General features: G+C 54.6%; 1 protein-coding gene across 1 annotated transcript in view; it reads right to left on the minus strand.

The window, feature by feature from the left end:
• The window catches only part of TMEM132C (transmembrane protein 132C), a 157,031-nt gene that overhangs the window by 9,090 nt on the left and 135,895 nt on the right, over positions 1-12,046 (minus strand). The window contains exon 6 of the mRNA XM_012663444.1: positions 827-1,032. Coding sequence (XP_012518898.1) covers positions 827-1,032 — 206 coding nt within the window. The remainder of the gene's footprint in view (positions 1-826; positions 1,033-12,046) is intronic.

Consider the following 12,046-nt stretch of genomic DNA (forward strand, 5'->3'; position numbering starts at 1 on the left):
TATCTTGGCCCCTTATAACTACTAAATGATCTGAAGTCCCGGCTGGACTGTCCTCCTCCAATCAGGCCAAATTCCTTCAAGCTCTCCTTGTAGAAATGGATTTGCCATCTCCCTGAGGCACACTCTAGTTTGTCCCTTAACAGGAAGGCCCTGGTACCAGGAGACTGTCAGGAAAGTAGCCCTGATGGTTTGGGATAAAGAATTCCAGGCAGGAAGCTGGGAACTCAGCCACACCCTCACTTAGCTAAACACACACTAATCTGGGGGCCACAGAGCTGAGAAAACAAGACCCCAAACTCCTACCCATGACAGACAGGCCAGAGTCACAGAGAATACATGAGATACTTTTTGCAAACAGTAACCCCATGGTCCAGTATAAATGCCATTAAATTGTATCCAATAACTTGATCTGCACAGAACATTTCAAGCTTATAGGTATTCATAAAGCACAGGAGAGAACTTCGATGTTCTGCTTAGAGTAAATAAACTGAACCTCAAATTCCCCAGTGACTGAGAAGCTAAAAAATTGTATTATTTCTGTCGTGGCACTTTGGGAGAGACACTTGCAAGAGACAGCCTAGTATGAGCCCAGGTGTAGGGCGCGGACAACCTGGGTTTGACACGGACCCGCTGTTTAGTACCTTTCAGGCCAGGCTGGGTCTTCCTGGAGCCTTGGCCTTCTCAGAAAGTGGCTGCTAGGATTTAGGGAGATGGAACAGCCGAGATAATACCAGCACCTGCTACGCGCCGGGTCCCTTAGTGTTAGGGTCAGTAAATACCGCTATTGATGTCATGGCTCTAGGACATCTCTCTCACCCAGGCTCACCTCTTACTGGCCACGATGGGGACCCTCCAGCCCTTAATCTGGCTGAGCTCCGTGTCAGAGACCTCGATCTGCAGGGGCAGCCGCGGCACCCACACGGTGACGTGCAGGGGGGCGCTCAGGTGCTGGTATGTGAAGTTCACCACTGCATCCATCTTGCCCTTTATCTCTTTGCCGTTGACAAAGACGTAGTCGCAGCGGTCAGACACCTGCAGAGACAGAGGAAGAGAGGATGGAGGAGAAGTTCGTGGGGCCCTGGAGACCACCGTTCTCTGGTTTGTCTTATTCTCTGGCAAAGCACATATGCTTAATTCAGGTTCCTGCCAACGCAGAGCCTGAGGCAAGGATTCAGTGCAGTTGGTTTAATTGGGAGGTGAGCCCAGGCAGCAGGGGTAAAGGCGCAGACTGAGGGAGACAGAGAAAGAGGAAACGCCAACAGGAAGGTGCATTTTTAAGGCTATTATGGGAACCATCAGGCTCAGCTTCTCCAAGGAATTGTCCACCTGAGGAATAAGTGGCAGGAATATTATCTACCAGCTCCTATTTTCTGCTGGTTGAGGGCTGACCCCACCTGGAACAGGAAACAGAAAATGGCTTGAGGTGAAACTCCAATCAAAAAGTGAACTTGGACTTGCACAGAACTGCGGCTATCACTTACATCCAGGTGGGCTGAGGGGGTGTGATGTGAGCCCCAGAGGTGTCTGCACCCCAGGCTGCTGTGTGCTCAGAAAGGCAGCTGCACCCGGTCCCACTCCAGCTGGCCTCCCAGGATGGTGGGCCTGCAGCGCCTCCTCTCCACGAGGGTTCACGTGAGCCTGAGCTCTGTCCCTTCCACTCACACCAGTCCTGATGCTTCTTCAGGGCACACAGGCCTTGGCAGTGCAGGTCCCTTTGCCCGGGAACACCCTCCCTGGGAGAACCCTCCCTGCGTGCCTGGCCTGGCCCAGCTCACGGGTCCCTGGGACACGCCTCCCATCCACCCGGGATGGTTTACACATTTGTATTGTAGCTGTTCACCATGCGAACGGCAGATTCCATGCGTGACCACCAGCCTGCGTTCCCCGCATTATAGTCCTCCCTTCCAGTTCTCCTTTCTAGCAGATTGTTGTCTCACAAAAGGGAAGAGATGGAGCAGAAAGAAAAAGAAATGCACAAAGAAAATAAACATTAAAGTCTAAAATTATCTGGCTTGTGTGTTCCAAAGCCATTCATTCAAAGATGAATCTATCTATAGCCCCAGGGACATCTCCAGCATGGGGAGGAAACAGCAGAAAGATGCCTGTGTTCTCAGGCAGGCAGGCAGGGCCAACATGGATGACGACAAGGCCATCGTGGAGGCGATCTCCACGGACTGACTGATAAAGGGTGTCCCCCTGGGAACTGTGAACTTCTGGAAGATGAGAAGATCAGAAACCCCCTCCCCCAGGGCCTTGGCCATAATTAGGTCCCCTGGAAATTAGACTGGGATTCTGTTTCTGCCACCGCAATGAACTGAAAACTGAAAACAGAAACCAAGTTGAGTTACAGAGAAGCAATATGACCCATCCTGAAGAACCAGGTTGTTTTCTTCATCTTTGATCTCAGGTTCCTTACCCTCGCTGCTCATGATGCAGAAGCTCAGCAAAGTGGGTATTGGATGGGTGGATGGATGGATGGATGGGTGGAGAGACAGATGGGCAGATGGATGGATGGACAGATGAATGGATGGATGGATGAATGGGTGGGCAGATGGATGGATGAATGGATGGATGGATAGACAGATGGACAGATGGATGGATGGGCGGATGGATGGATGGACACATGGATGGATGGATGGATGAATGGGTGGATGGATGGATGGGTGGGTAGAGAGACAGATGGGCAGATGGATGGATGGACAGATGAATGGATGCATGGATGAATGGGTGGACAGATGGATGGATGAATGGATGGATGGATAGACAGATGGACAGATGGATGGATGGGCGGATGGATGGATGGACACATGAATGGGTGGATGGATGAATGGGTGGATGGATGGATGGATGGGTGGATAGACAGATGAACAGATGGATGAATGGGCAGATGAACGGATGGACAGATGAATGGATGGATGAACAGATGGGTGGAGAGATGGATGGACGGACAGACAGATGGACAGAAGGAAGGATGGATGGATAAACAAGGCCTTCTGCTCATGGGAATGCCTGCTTCAAGACAATCATCAAAGATCTTGGGGCTGGTGGGAGATGCGGTGAGAGACTGAGATGAGGTAGAGCCCAAAACAGTGGAAACACAAGAAGTTAGTTCAAAAGCTTCTAGAAAGCTCCTTAGGTAATGTTTCCTAATCTTCCTGGGGTTACTGACTCCTTTGAGAATACACAGAAAGCTAATTCTTGCTGGAGAAACGCACTACGTACAGTTTAGTGGAACATTTCAGAGTTAACGAAGTCACTCGGGGCCTCCTCACGCAGCACACGCCACACTGAGCTACAACAGCTGATCTGTGTGTCTGTCCCCTGCCGGGATCGTGCAGTCGGGAAGCAGCGGAGTCCCCTTCTGGGGCTCCGTGGACCCAGCCAAATGACATCGTGTGCTGTGCAGTGAGCTCTCGTGATCTGATCACCGTCTCTTTCCCCAGCTTCTGGGAACTGCGGACGGCTGGTCTGGGTCCCGTTTTCATCTTCTGTTCGGGGGGCAGCTGGTGAGGGCTGGGCTGAGACAATTTCCTCCATCTGCCGGGGACTGTGGCAGGGAGAAGCCGGGAGGGTATCGCTCGGATTGGTCTTCCCATTTGTGGTCAAGAGTGGTTCAAAAATGTTTGCATGCTGATTAGGGATGGAAACCAATTTCGGTGGCTGTGCAGACTCGTCATTAGCATGTAAACACTGTCCTGGGTCCGGGCAGGCACTGGCATAATAGCCGAGCACGAGTTATGTCAGTAATCACTTCTTTAATCAATGTTGTAATTTACAGACCATTGACTTTTCTCACTTACTACCTTTCTGAGCTCTGGTGGGAGGAAACCTGGCCGCTCCTGAATATATAAATAGTTGAGAGCAACGCCAAGGGTAGGAAGTTGCCGTGTGTGATAGAGCCATCGTCACTGCCATTCCCGAAGGTGTCATAAACATCTGGGGACGTGTCAGGATGCATCCATCAGCTCCTAAGTGGCTAGCAGTGAAAACCACAACGTCACAAAATGATCTGGCTTATCTACAGAAAGGAACAGAAAACCCCACAAGAATCTTTTCAGTACCTTGGCTTCGTTTCTTGGAATCTCTTTCATCTTTCCTCGCGGGTGGGCTGGCCATTGAGAAAACTGTCCCCTGGCCTGTGCTTGCTCTGACAGCTAAACTACGTGGGCCGAACCCAAGGTGGCCGTGAACCGGCGATTGGTGTCTGCCCGTAGGGACCTGGAGGGGCAGGGGTGGGGGGTGCACGTGGGTCTGGGTTGAGCCGAATCTGGTCGGTTGTCTTGTTGTGTTGTCACTCAGCTTTGGCAACTCTGATGACCTCCTGGGGGAGTGTCTGGGGCCGCTCTCCAAGGGACAAGCAGAGGCGGCTGCTGGTGGACCACTGATGCCCGATGGGACCTTCGCCTGAACGCTCCTCTGGCCAAGCAGGTTCTCAGACTCGAGCAAGCATCAGAGAGGGCTGGCTGGCTCGGCCTCAGACCAGCAGGTCTGCCCGGAGGCCCCACGCCGGCATTTGTGACCCGTTCCCATGTGACGCTGATGCTGCTGCTCTGGAGACCACACTTTGAGACTCGCTCCTTGCATCTTATACGTCACCCTCTCGTTATTGCAATTATTGAGTTATGGTGCTTTAAATACCACCTCCGAGCTAATGACTCCCCCATTCCCATCTCCGGATATCCAACTGCTCGTTCAACATCTCTGCTCAGATCTCTAATTAGCACCCGAAACTCAACATGCTCACAAATCAAACTGCTAGCAGGGCTTTTGTTTTTGTTTTTGTTTTTGATTGTTTTTGCCACTCAGGGGACTAAGACTGTATCCGAATTAATTTCAGGTAGAGAAAAATCAAATTTGCATTTCTCGTACACCTGCTCTGTGAATGCACGTGAAATGCTCCGCTTGCAACGTGCTTTCCCACGCTGTTCACACTCAGTCCTCCCCGGAGCTACGGGCAGCAATTAGGAGCCATTCTGCAGGTGAGGAAACTGAGGCTCGCCAAGGCGGCTGCTCGTCTGAGGTGGAGAGGCAGGGCAGGGACTGTCCGTGGCAGTTTGCTCTGTCGGCTGACCTGTTTCGAACAGTGTTTATCCTGGGATTATGGCCTTGGCTGAAGCCGTCCTTCCTGCCATGTGGCACTTCGGGTCATTCTGTTCCTGTGGGCAGGTGGGTCGCGGGAAGGACGGCCGCTGGCCAGCAACTGTGACACGGCCGTGGCCGGGGGCCAGAGACAGTCCGGATCTTCTTCTAGAGCTGCCCTGGCCCAGTTCACTTGGCTCATCCCACGTGGGCCACTCGGACAGGCTGTCCCTTCCCGCGTCCAGGCAGGGAGCAGATGGCGCACACGCCCGGAGCTTGAGGATGGTTGAACGCAGGGGCGGGCGGGGTTCAGGGGAGCCCGCATGAGCGGGTGAAGGATGCCAGACCTGGAGGGGGCTGCCGGGTGGAAAAGCAGCCTCCAAAATTCATGTCCGCCCAGAACCTCACACTGCGACCTTATCGGGAGGCAGGATCTTTGCGGATGTAATTAGTTGAGGATCAAGATGAGATCACACCGGCTTGGGGCGTGCCCTTAACAGTGTCCATACGAGAAGAGAAGAGACACAGAGAAGGAGACACGAGGATGGAGACAGAGACTGGGGTGATGCATCTCCGAGCCAAGGGATGCCAAGCACTGGGGGCCACCCGGAGCCGGGAGAGGCAGGGAAGGAGCCTCCCCGGAGCCTCCAGAGGGAGAGCGGCCCTGTCCACACCTTGATTTTGAACTCTGGTCCCCAGAGCTGCCACAGAATACATTCCTGTTTTTTTACGGCCCCATTTCTTGTTTTGCTCCGGCAGCCACAGAGTGTAGTATGAAGGACTCCAAGAAGTTGCTACACCTGAGCGGCAAGGTGAGGGCACGTCCGCAGACCCAGCCTGGCACCGTCGAGGCAGGAGAGGCCTGCGGAGCCGCGAGCTCGCTGGAATGCGAAGCCGTGGCCAACGCATGGCCTGGTGACTGGTGGCAAAGGGACTCACTCTCCTGAGCTCACTCGTGTCCCGCCCTTCAGCACTGCTGGGGCCTCCCCTAGACCAAACCCAGCGAGAAAAGGGAGGTGACCAAGCCTCGCAGGGACAGGGCGGGGTGGGAGAAAGACGAGAGCTGGGGCAGGAGCAGCAATACCCAGCACATGGGCCTCTTCTCAGCATCTGTCTACCCTCCTAGTCTAGGCTACTGTTTAAATTTTTTGTAAATCATATCTCATTTTCAACTCTGGAAAAATCCTTGAATGATGTACAAGCTGCCCTTGTGCCCTGTAATCTTTCCTCTACATCCTCTACGAGTCTTCAGTTTGCTCACTCTGCACCAGCCCTGGGCCTCCTGGTTGGTCCTGGAACATGCAGACACGCACTGCCGCAGGGCCTTTGCACCTGCTTTCCTCTCTGCCCGAAGGCTCCTGTCCCAGTCATCCGCATGATTTTCTCTGCAAGTCTTTCAGGTCTTTAATTCAGTGGATCAGCCCCCAATCAGGGGCAGTTCTGTCCTGCAGGGGACATTTGACAATCTCTGGGGATCCTGGTTGTCACAATTGGCGGGGGAGGACGTGTAACTGGCATATAGTAGAGAGAGGCCAGGGTTGCTGCTTAGCCTCCTGCGCTGCCCAGGACAGCCCCTCACAACAGCTAGCCTGCCCCAAATGTCTACAGTGCCGAGGCCTCACTCGAGTATAAACTTCTCAGAGGTCCTTTCTCTGACTTTTCTATTTAGAATTTCAATTTCCCCCAGCCTCCCTCCCCGTTTCCCTGCTTTCTCCCTCCTTGTCTGTCATCGCCATCGGACGGGCCGCACCGTGCACCTCTCACTTGCGTATCGCGCGTCCTCCCTCACGGAGCAGGAGCTCTGGGACGGCCAGTGCTTTGTCTGTTCTGTTCCGGGTGGCAGGATCCCTGCGGCCTAAAACCGTGCGGAGCTGTGACCAGAACGGGACACGTGGGGCCCAGCGTGGCGAGCCCAGCTGCCCGGCGAGGGCATCAGCAGGAGCCAGTCATGGTCTCAGACGCCGGGACGCCGGAGTCGCTGTCACGCAGCCCGGCCGGCTGGGCGGTTCTGCCGGGAGACGGGCTGTCGCTCCCGAGGACGTTCACGTTCCCACCGTCTGTCCCCACCTCCCATTCTCCTTTTCGTTTTGTTCTATTTTCTCTCCTCCTCACGCAGAGGCCGCCGGCGGGGTCGGGGGACAGCAAGGACCGGAGGAGCCCCGACCCCAGGCTGGGGAGGGCGCGGGAGGAAGTGGGGCGTCTCCGCCAGAGCGTCCTGTCCTGGAGCGGTCAGTCGGATGACGACCACTGGACCGGACGTCGGGACGCCGCCTTCTCTGCCGGCCCCTGTCCTCCCGCCCAGGGCATTTCTGGCTCGTCTGGGGTCTTATGTACACATTGCCCTTCCCCCGGCCGCTGCTGGAGTTGCGCGTCTGAAGGGGGTCTCGGTGCAACTTCAGCAGTTCGCTCGTTGCGAAACTGCATCGCAGCTACTTTCCTGACATCTCCGGGACAGGAGCACAGACAGCAGCAGGGAAAACTCAGAGCTAAGCAGTATTTCCCAGGCGATGTCCGCGTTTCTCCTCCCTTTGCACCTCGCTCCTCGCAAAGACGGCCAAACGAGCTCGAACAGCCGGCAGGAACGCGCTGCACGATAAATCACACTTTATCCAGCTGACAATGCAAGATGTCGCCCACACTTGGGAACGTCCCATCGTGGTCGGCTGGGGACTGCTGTCCACTCGGGGGCTGGCAGTGCTGACCGGCTGCCTGGCCGGGCTCGGGGTGCGGGAGGCGGAGGAGGGGGCCGGAGGGGCTGCCCACTCAGGCCAGGGAGACAGGCAGGGCCGCTGGACGGGGCAATCGGGCCAGGGAAGGCGCACTCCTGACAGGGACAGGCCTCGCTGCGGGCTCCCATGTCCCGGCTGGGGACACAGGCTGGCATCCGCGCGGTGCTGGGCCCTTCCCTGCTTGCAGATCTTTTTTCTCCATCTGTGAAATGAGGATCCATTTTTCTCAACAGATACATCCTGTGCCCCTACTATGCGCCGGACGTTTCTAGGCAGTGAACACACAGAAGTCAGAGAGGCCAGGGGACTCCTCCCCGTGTGTGGGAAGAGGTGACGATGATACACACGGGTATCACCGAGCAACAAGTGCTATGACAAAAACCCAGTAAGAAAACCTGACCGAGAATGGACACGGAGACCTCTCTGGGGAAGGCACGTGTGGGCTGGAGATTTGGGGGAAGAGGCTTCCAGGAGGGGAGAATCTATAAGAAGAGCTAACATTAAGAAAGTGCCTGCTGTATGCCAGAGTCCGTTCTAAGAGTTTACGTGTATTGATTCTTTGCACGTGTATTGATTCCTCGCACAAACCATTCTGCAGGTGAGGAAAACCGAGAAACAGAGAAGTCAAATACTGGTCTAAGGTTGCACAGCCAGTAGGAATTAGAGTTTGATTTAAAAGCAAGCATCTAGTTCCAGAAGAGCTCCACTTAACCTCTCTCTTATACTGCGCAAGGGCCTGGAAGTAGGAATATGTCTGTCCTGTTCTAGATACAGAAAGAAGGTTGGCGATACAAGGTCAGAGAAGCAGGCAGGCGCGTGTCGTGCAGGCAGAGAACGGCATCGGAGATTTGTCGGGAGAATTAAATAAGAAAACCTGCAAGCATAGGCGTGAGCCCAGCGCCCGCAAGCAGCGGGCACACGTTGCAAGCCCGTGTCCAGGCGGAAACCCAGGGCTGGCAGATGGGAGTCTGCAGAGGGCCAGGCAGATGGAACGCGTTAGCCCCAGAAGGGTGTTTACGAGGGGTTCTGACGGGGAGAGCGGGAGAGGCTTCCAGAATGAGAGCCTTAATCGGATCTGACCACTGCGTGCATGCAGCCAGGGTCAGCCTGCGCCATCTGCCTGCCCTGTCCTTAGCCGCGGCACTTGGGATTCCAGGCCCTGCCGCGCTGTCCTGCTGGGGGGAGCCGGGCCCGTCCTGGCTGCTCTTTGAACCTCCAGGCTCGGAAGAGCTTCCTTGAGAGAGAAGCCGATTTCAAAAGAAGCAACCGCCCCTGCAGGCCCGCGTTCTCGCTGGCACGCTGGCTCTGTCGCGGGAGTGAGGAGGGAAGGGAGGCCGTCGCGGGGGAGGGCCAGGCAGCAAGGATGGACATCGTCCCGCCACTGGGATGAACACGGCAGTTCACGGGGCAGGTGCTGGAGCCCCGGGACAAGCCCTGCTGGCCGTGGAGACACCTGTCTTCATTCTGAGATCCCCGGGAAGTCGGGGTAGCTGGTCTGGGTCTACCGGGTGGCAGGAAGAGCCAGCACAAAGCGTTACCCTGCCTGCTCTCCAGGTACTACCGCGCTGGAAGGCACACGGTCACGTGAGGCAGGAACGAGTGTCCCCCACTTTGCAGATGAGCCTCAAAGAGAACCTCGTCAGTGGCCGAGTGTGAGCTCTTAAACGCGCCACGTAAACTGCGCTTTGAACCCCAGATGGAGGGGAGGCGGGCGCTAGAACTCCTCATGGGAGGAGCTTCCGCACCTTACAGTGGGGTCCCGGTCCCGAAAGGGGGTGTGGCTGGGCAACGTCACCAGCCGCGCCTGCAGCCCAGGACTCCTGCATTCAGGAATTTCTTCTCTCTTTCATTTCCTTTCATCTCACAACCAAACGGCTCTTGAGGACAAAGACCTTCCGGCATTTCTCCCAAAGCCCCTCGGGTGCGACGAGCACAAACGGGACACTCTGCCCACCCTCCTACCTGGGGAGGGATGTCACCCCAAAGAGGAAAGACATCCTGCAGGCGCTTTGAACATGTCGGGCTGTTACCAAAGAACTTCTCTCTCTTGAGGGCTCGGAGCCTGTGAAATCAATGGTGAATTTGGTACCTGGAAAGTTTAGTGCTGACGGGGGCCCTAGCTGGAGGGACGAAAGGGCTGTTGGCTGAGCAAGGCTGCTCTCCACACGCCGGAGCTAAGGCAGGCACCTTCGGTCACCAGGGAAAAGCCAGGCCCGCTCGTTGCCTGTGTGCATTATCTTTAGCTCTGCGCTGGGATCCATTAGCTGGAATCGTGCCCCGGAGGTCAGGCAGGCTGCGCTGGAGATTCAACAGACGAACCTTCTCTAATGATGCTTTAAGTCTCAGCATCCGCGCCCCATCATGAGTGGCGCCTGGTGGCCTGTGGCCGCGGGAGCTCCCCCAGACAGTGCACAGGGGAACTGGGACGCTCAGACTGGAGTATTCTGTGCCTGCCTCGTTAGGACAAGGGGTGTGCACAGAGCACTGTGCGAATCGGGGGCGCAGTCCAGGGAAGGCGCTGATCCTAGCTACTTTCCCCATTAACTGGCTCGAATGTCCCCTCCTTGGAGACCACCGATGCAGAGTGACCCTGACCCCAAGCCACCCTCTGGCGCAGCACCCTGGACGTGCCCTTCACTGCCCTCCTCACCCCGGCGATATTCTCATGCGTGTGTTAGATCCGCCTCCCTCCGTCACTAGGATGCTGGGTCCCCTGTCGGCAGGGACCACGCCTGTTTTAAATTTTTGCAGCATCCCAATACCGGAATGGTGCCTCGACAACGGCCAGTACCTCTCTGTTGAATGAATTATCCTGTGTTCTATGAAAAACACCGACGGATATTGTCGAATCGTAGACACTGTGCCGTGTCGACCACAAGACACATCTCTATTCCGAAGATGTTTAAACGTGGACGCGTGTCGATTAGATTCCCTGTGCTGGCTACCGAGCATTGCAAGTGCCCATCTGTGTTGCACATTCTTCTTCCTGTCCTCGTTCCTGGGGCTGTTGCTGGGCAAGTCACGGCCCTTCTCCGGGACGCTGCTCCTTCATCTCTCGAATGTGCATCCGCCCAGAGGCCACGCCCGAGGTCCTCTCCCGTTCGGGTGTGATGACTCCTATTAACCTGCGCACTGGACACGCTGCCGGCCGCCCTGCTCAGCTCTCACGATTCTTTGACCCCGCACAATGGCCTGGCTTCGCTTTCTACAACCCCCTGCTCCAGGGATATTCACGCTGCGCTGCAAGGTGAGAGGAAGGAGGAGGCAGAAATGCGTAAGGGATATGACCCCGTTTCTGCAAAAGGGAAATGCCCGGAAAACTCTCACGTGTGTGTATAGATTTGCCAATAAATGTGTGGTCAAACACTAGTATGCATGCTCCGTCCCATTCTTACAAAATTCTCTCCCTCCATATGGGTACATAGGTGTGATAAATGACTTCCAAACTGCTCACGGTGATTTTCTAAGGGTGAGGGAAGTACGGGTGGTTCTTTCCTTCTTAGAGTTTTCTGAAACAGTTGATTTATTTAGTTTTTGACAAAGAGCATGCACTACTCATATAATCAGAAAGAAGACCTCCAAAACTGTTTCAGGTTGATAAAAAAAAAATCTCAGGAAAATGAATTAGACAAAACATACACGCAGCCGTCACTTACGTCGTTATCCTTGCCGGGCGTGCAAACCTGACCCTAAAGGTGAGGAAATACCAGAAAATCCTATTCTATTAAAAACATGAGGAAAAGACTGCATCCCACAAAAATGTTCCATGTCTTAGCAGACAAGGAAATGCATAAGACCTGCTTCAGCTTAAAGGAGATCAGAGGACACAGCAATGACATGTGACACGTGACCCTAGATTGGACCCTGTATTGCAGAAAACTATGTTCTACAGTTTGCCAGCTGACAAACTTGGGAAAAGCTTCTGCACAGCCAAGGAAACTATCATGAGAGCAAACAGACAACCTACAGAATGGGAGAAAATATTCACACGCTACACACCCGATAAAGGGCTGATAACTAGAATCTATATAGAACTCAGGAAAATCAGCAAGAGAAAACCAAACAACCCAATCATCAGAGACCAAATGCATAATTTATAGCCTGAAAAAGTCCTTGCATTGTCTTACTCTTTAAGCAAACACGGCGGGTACGATGTCATGACTAATGGCGGCAAAGACCGGGGATTACTGTTCTTCCACGAGAAACGTAAGACTCTGGAGCAGGCGTTGCTCCAGGCA

Source organism: Propithecus coquereli, unplaced genomic scaffold (assembly GCF_000956105.1).
Source record: "Propithecus coquereli isolate 6110/MARCELLA unplaced genomic scaffold, Pcoq_1.0 Scaffold81, whole genome shotgun sequence".
In the NCBI taxonomy this organism is placed as follows: domain Eukaryota; kingdom Metazoa; phylum Chordata; class Mammalia; order Primates; family Indriidae; genus Propithecus; species Propithecus coquereli.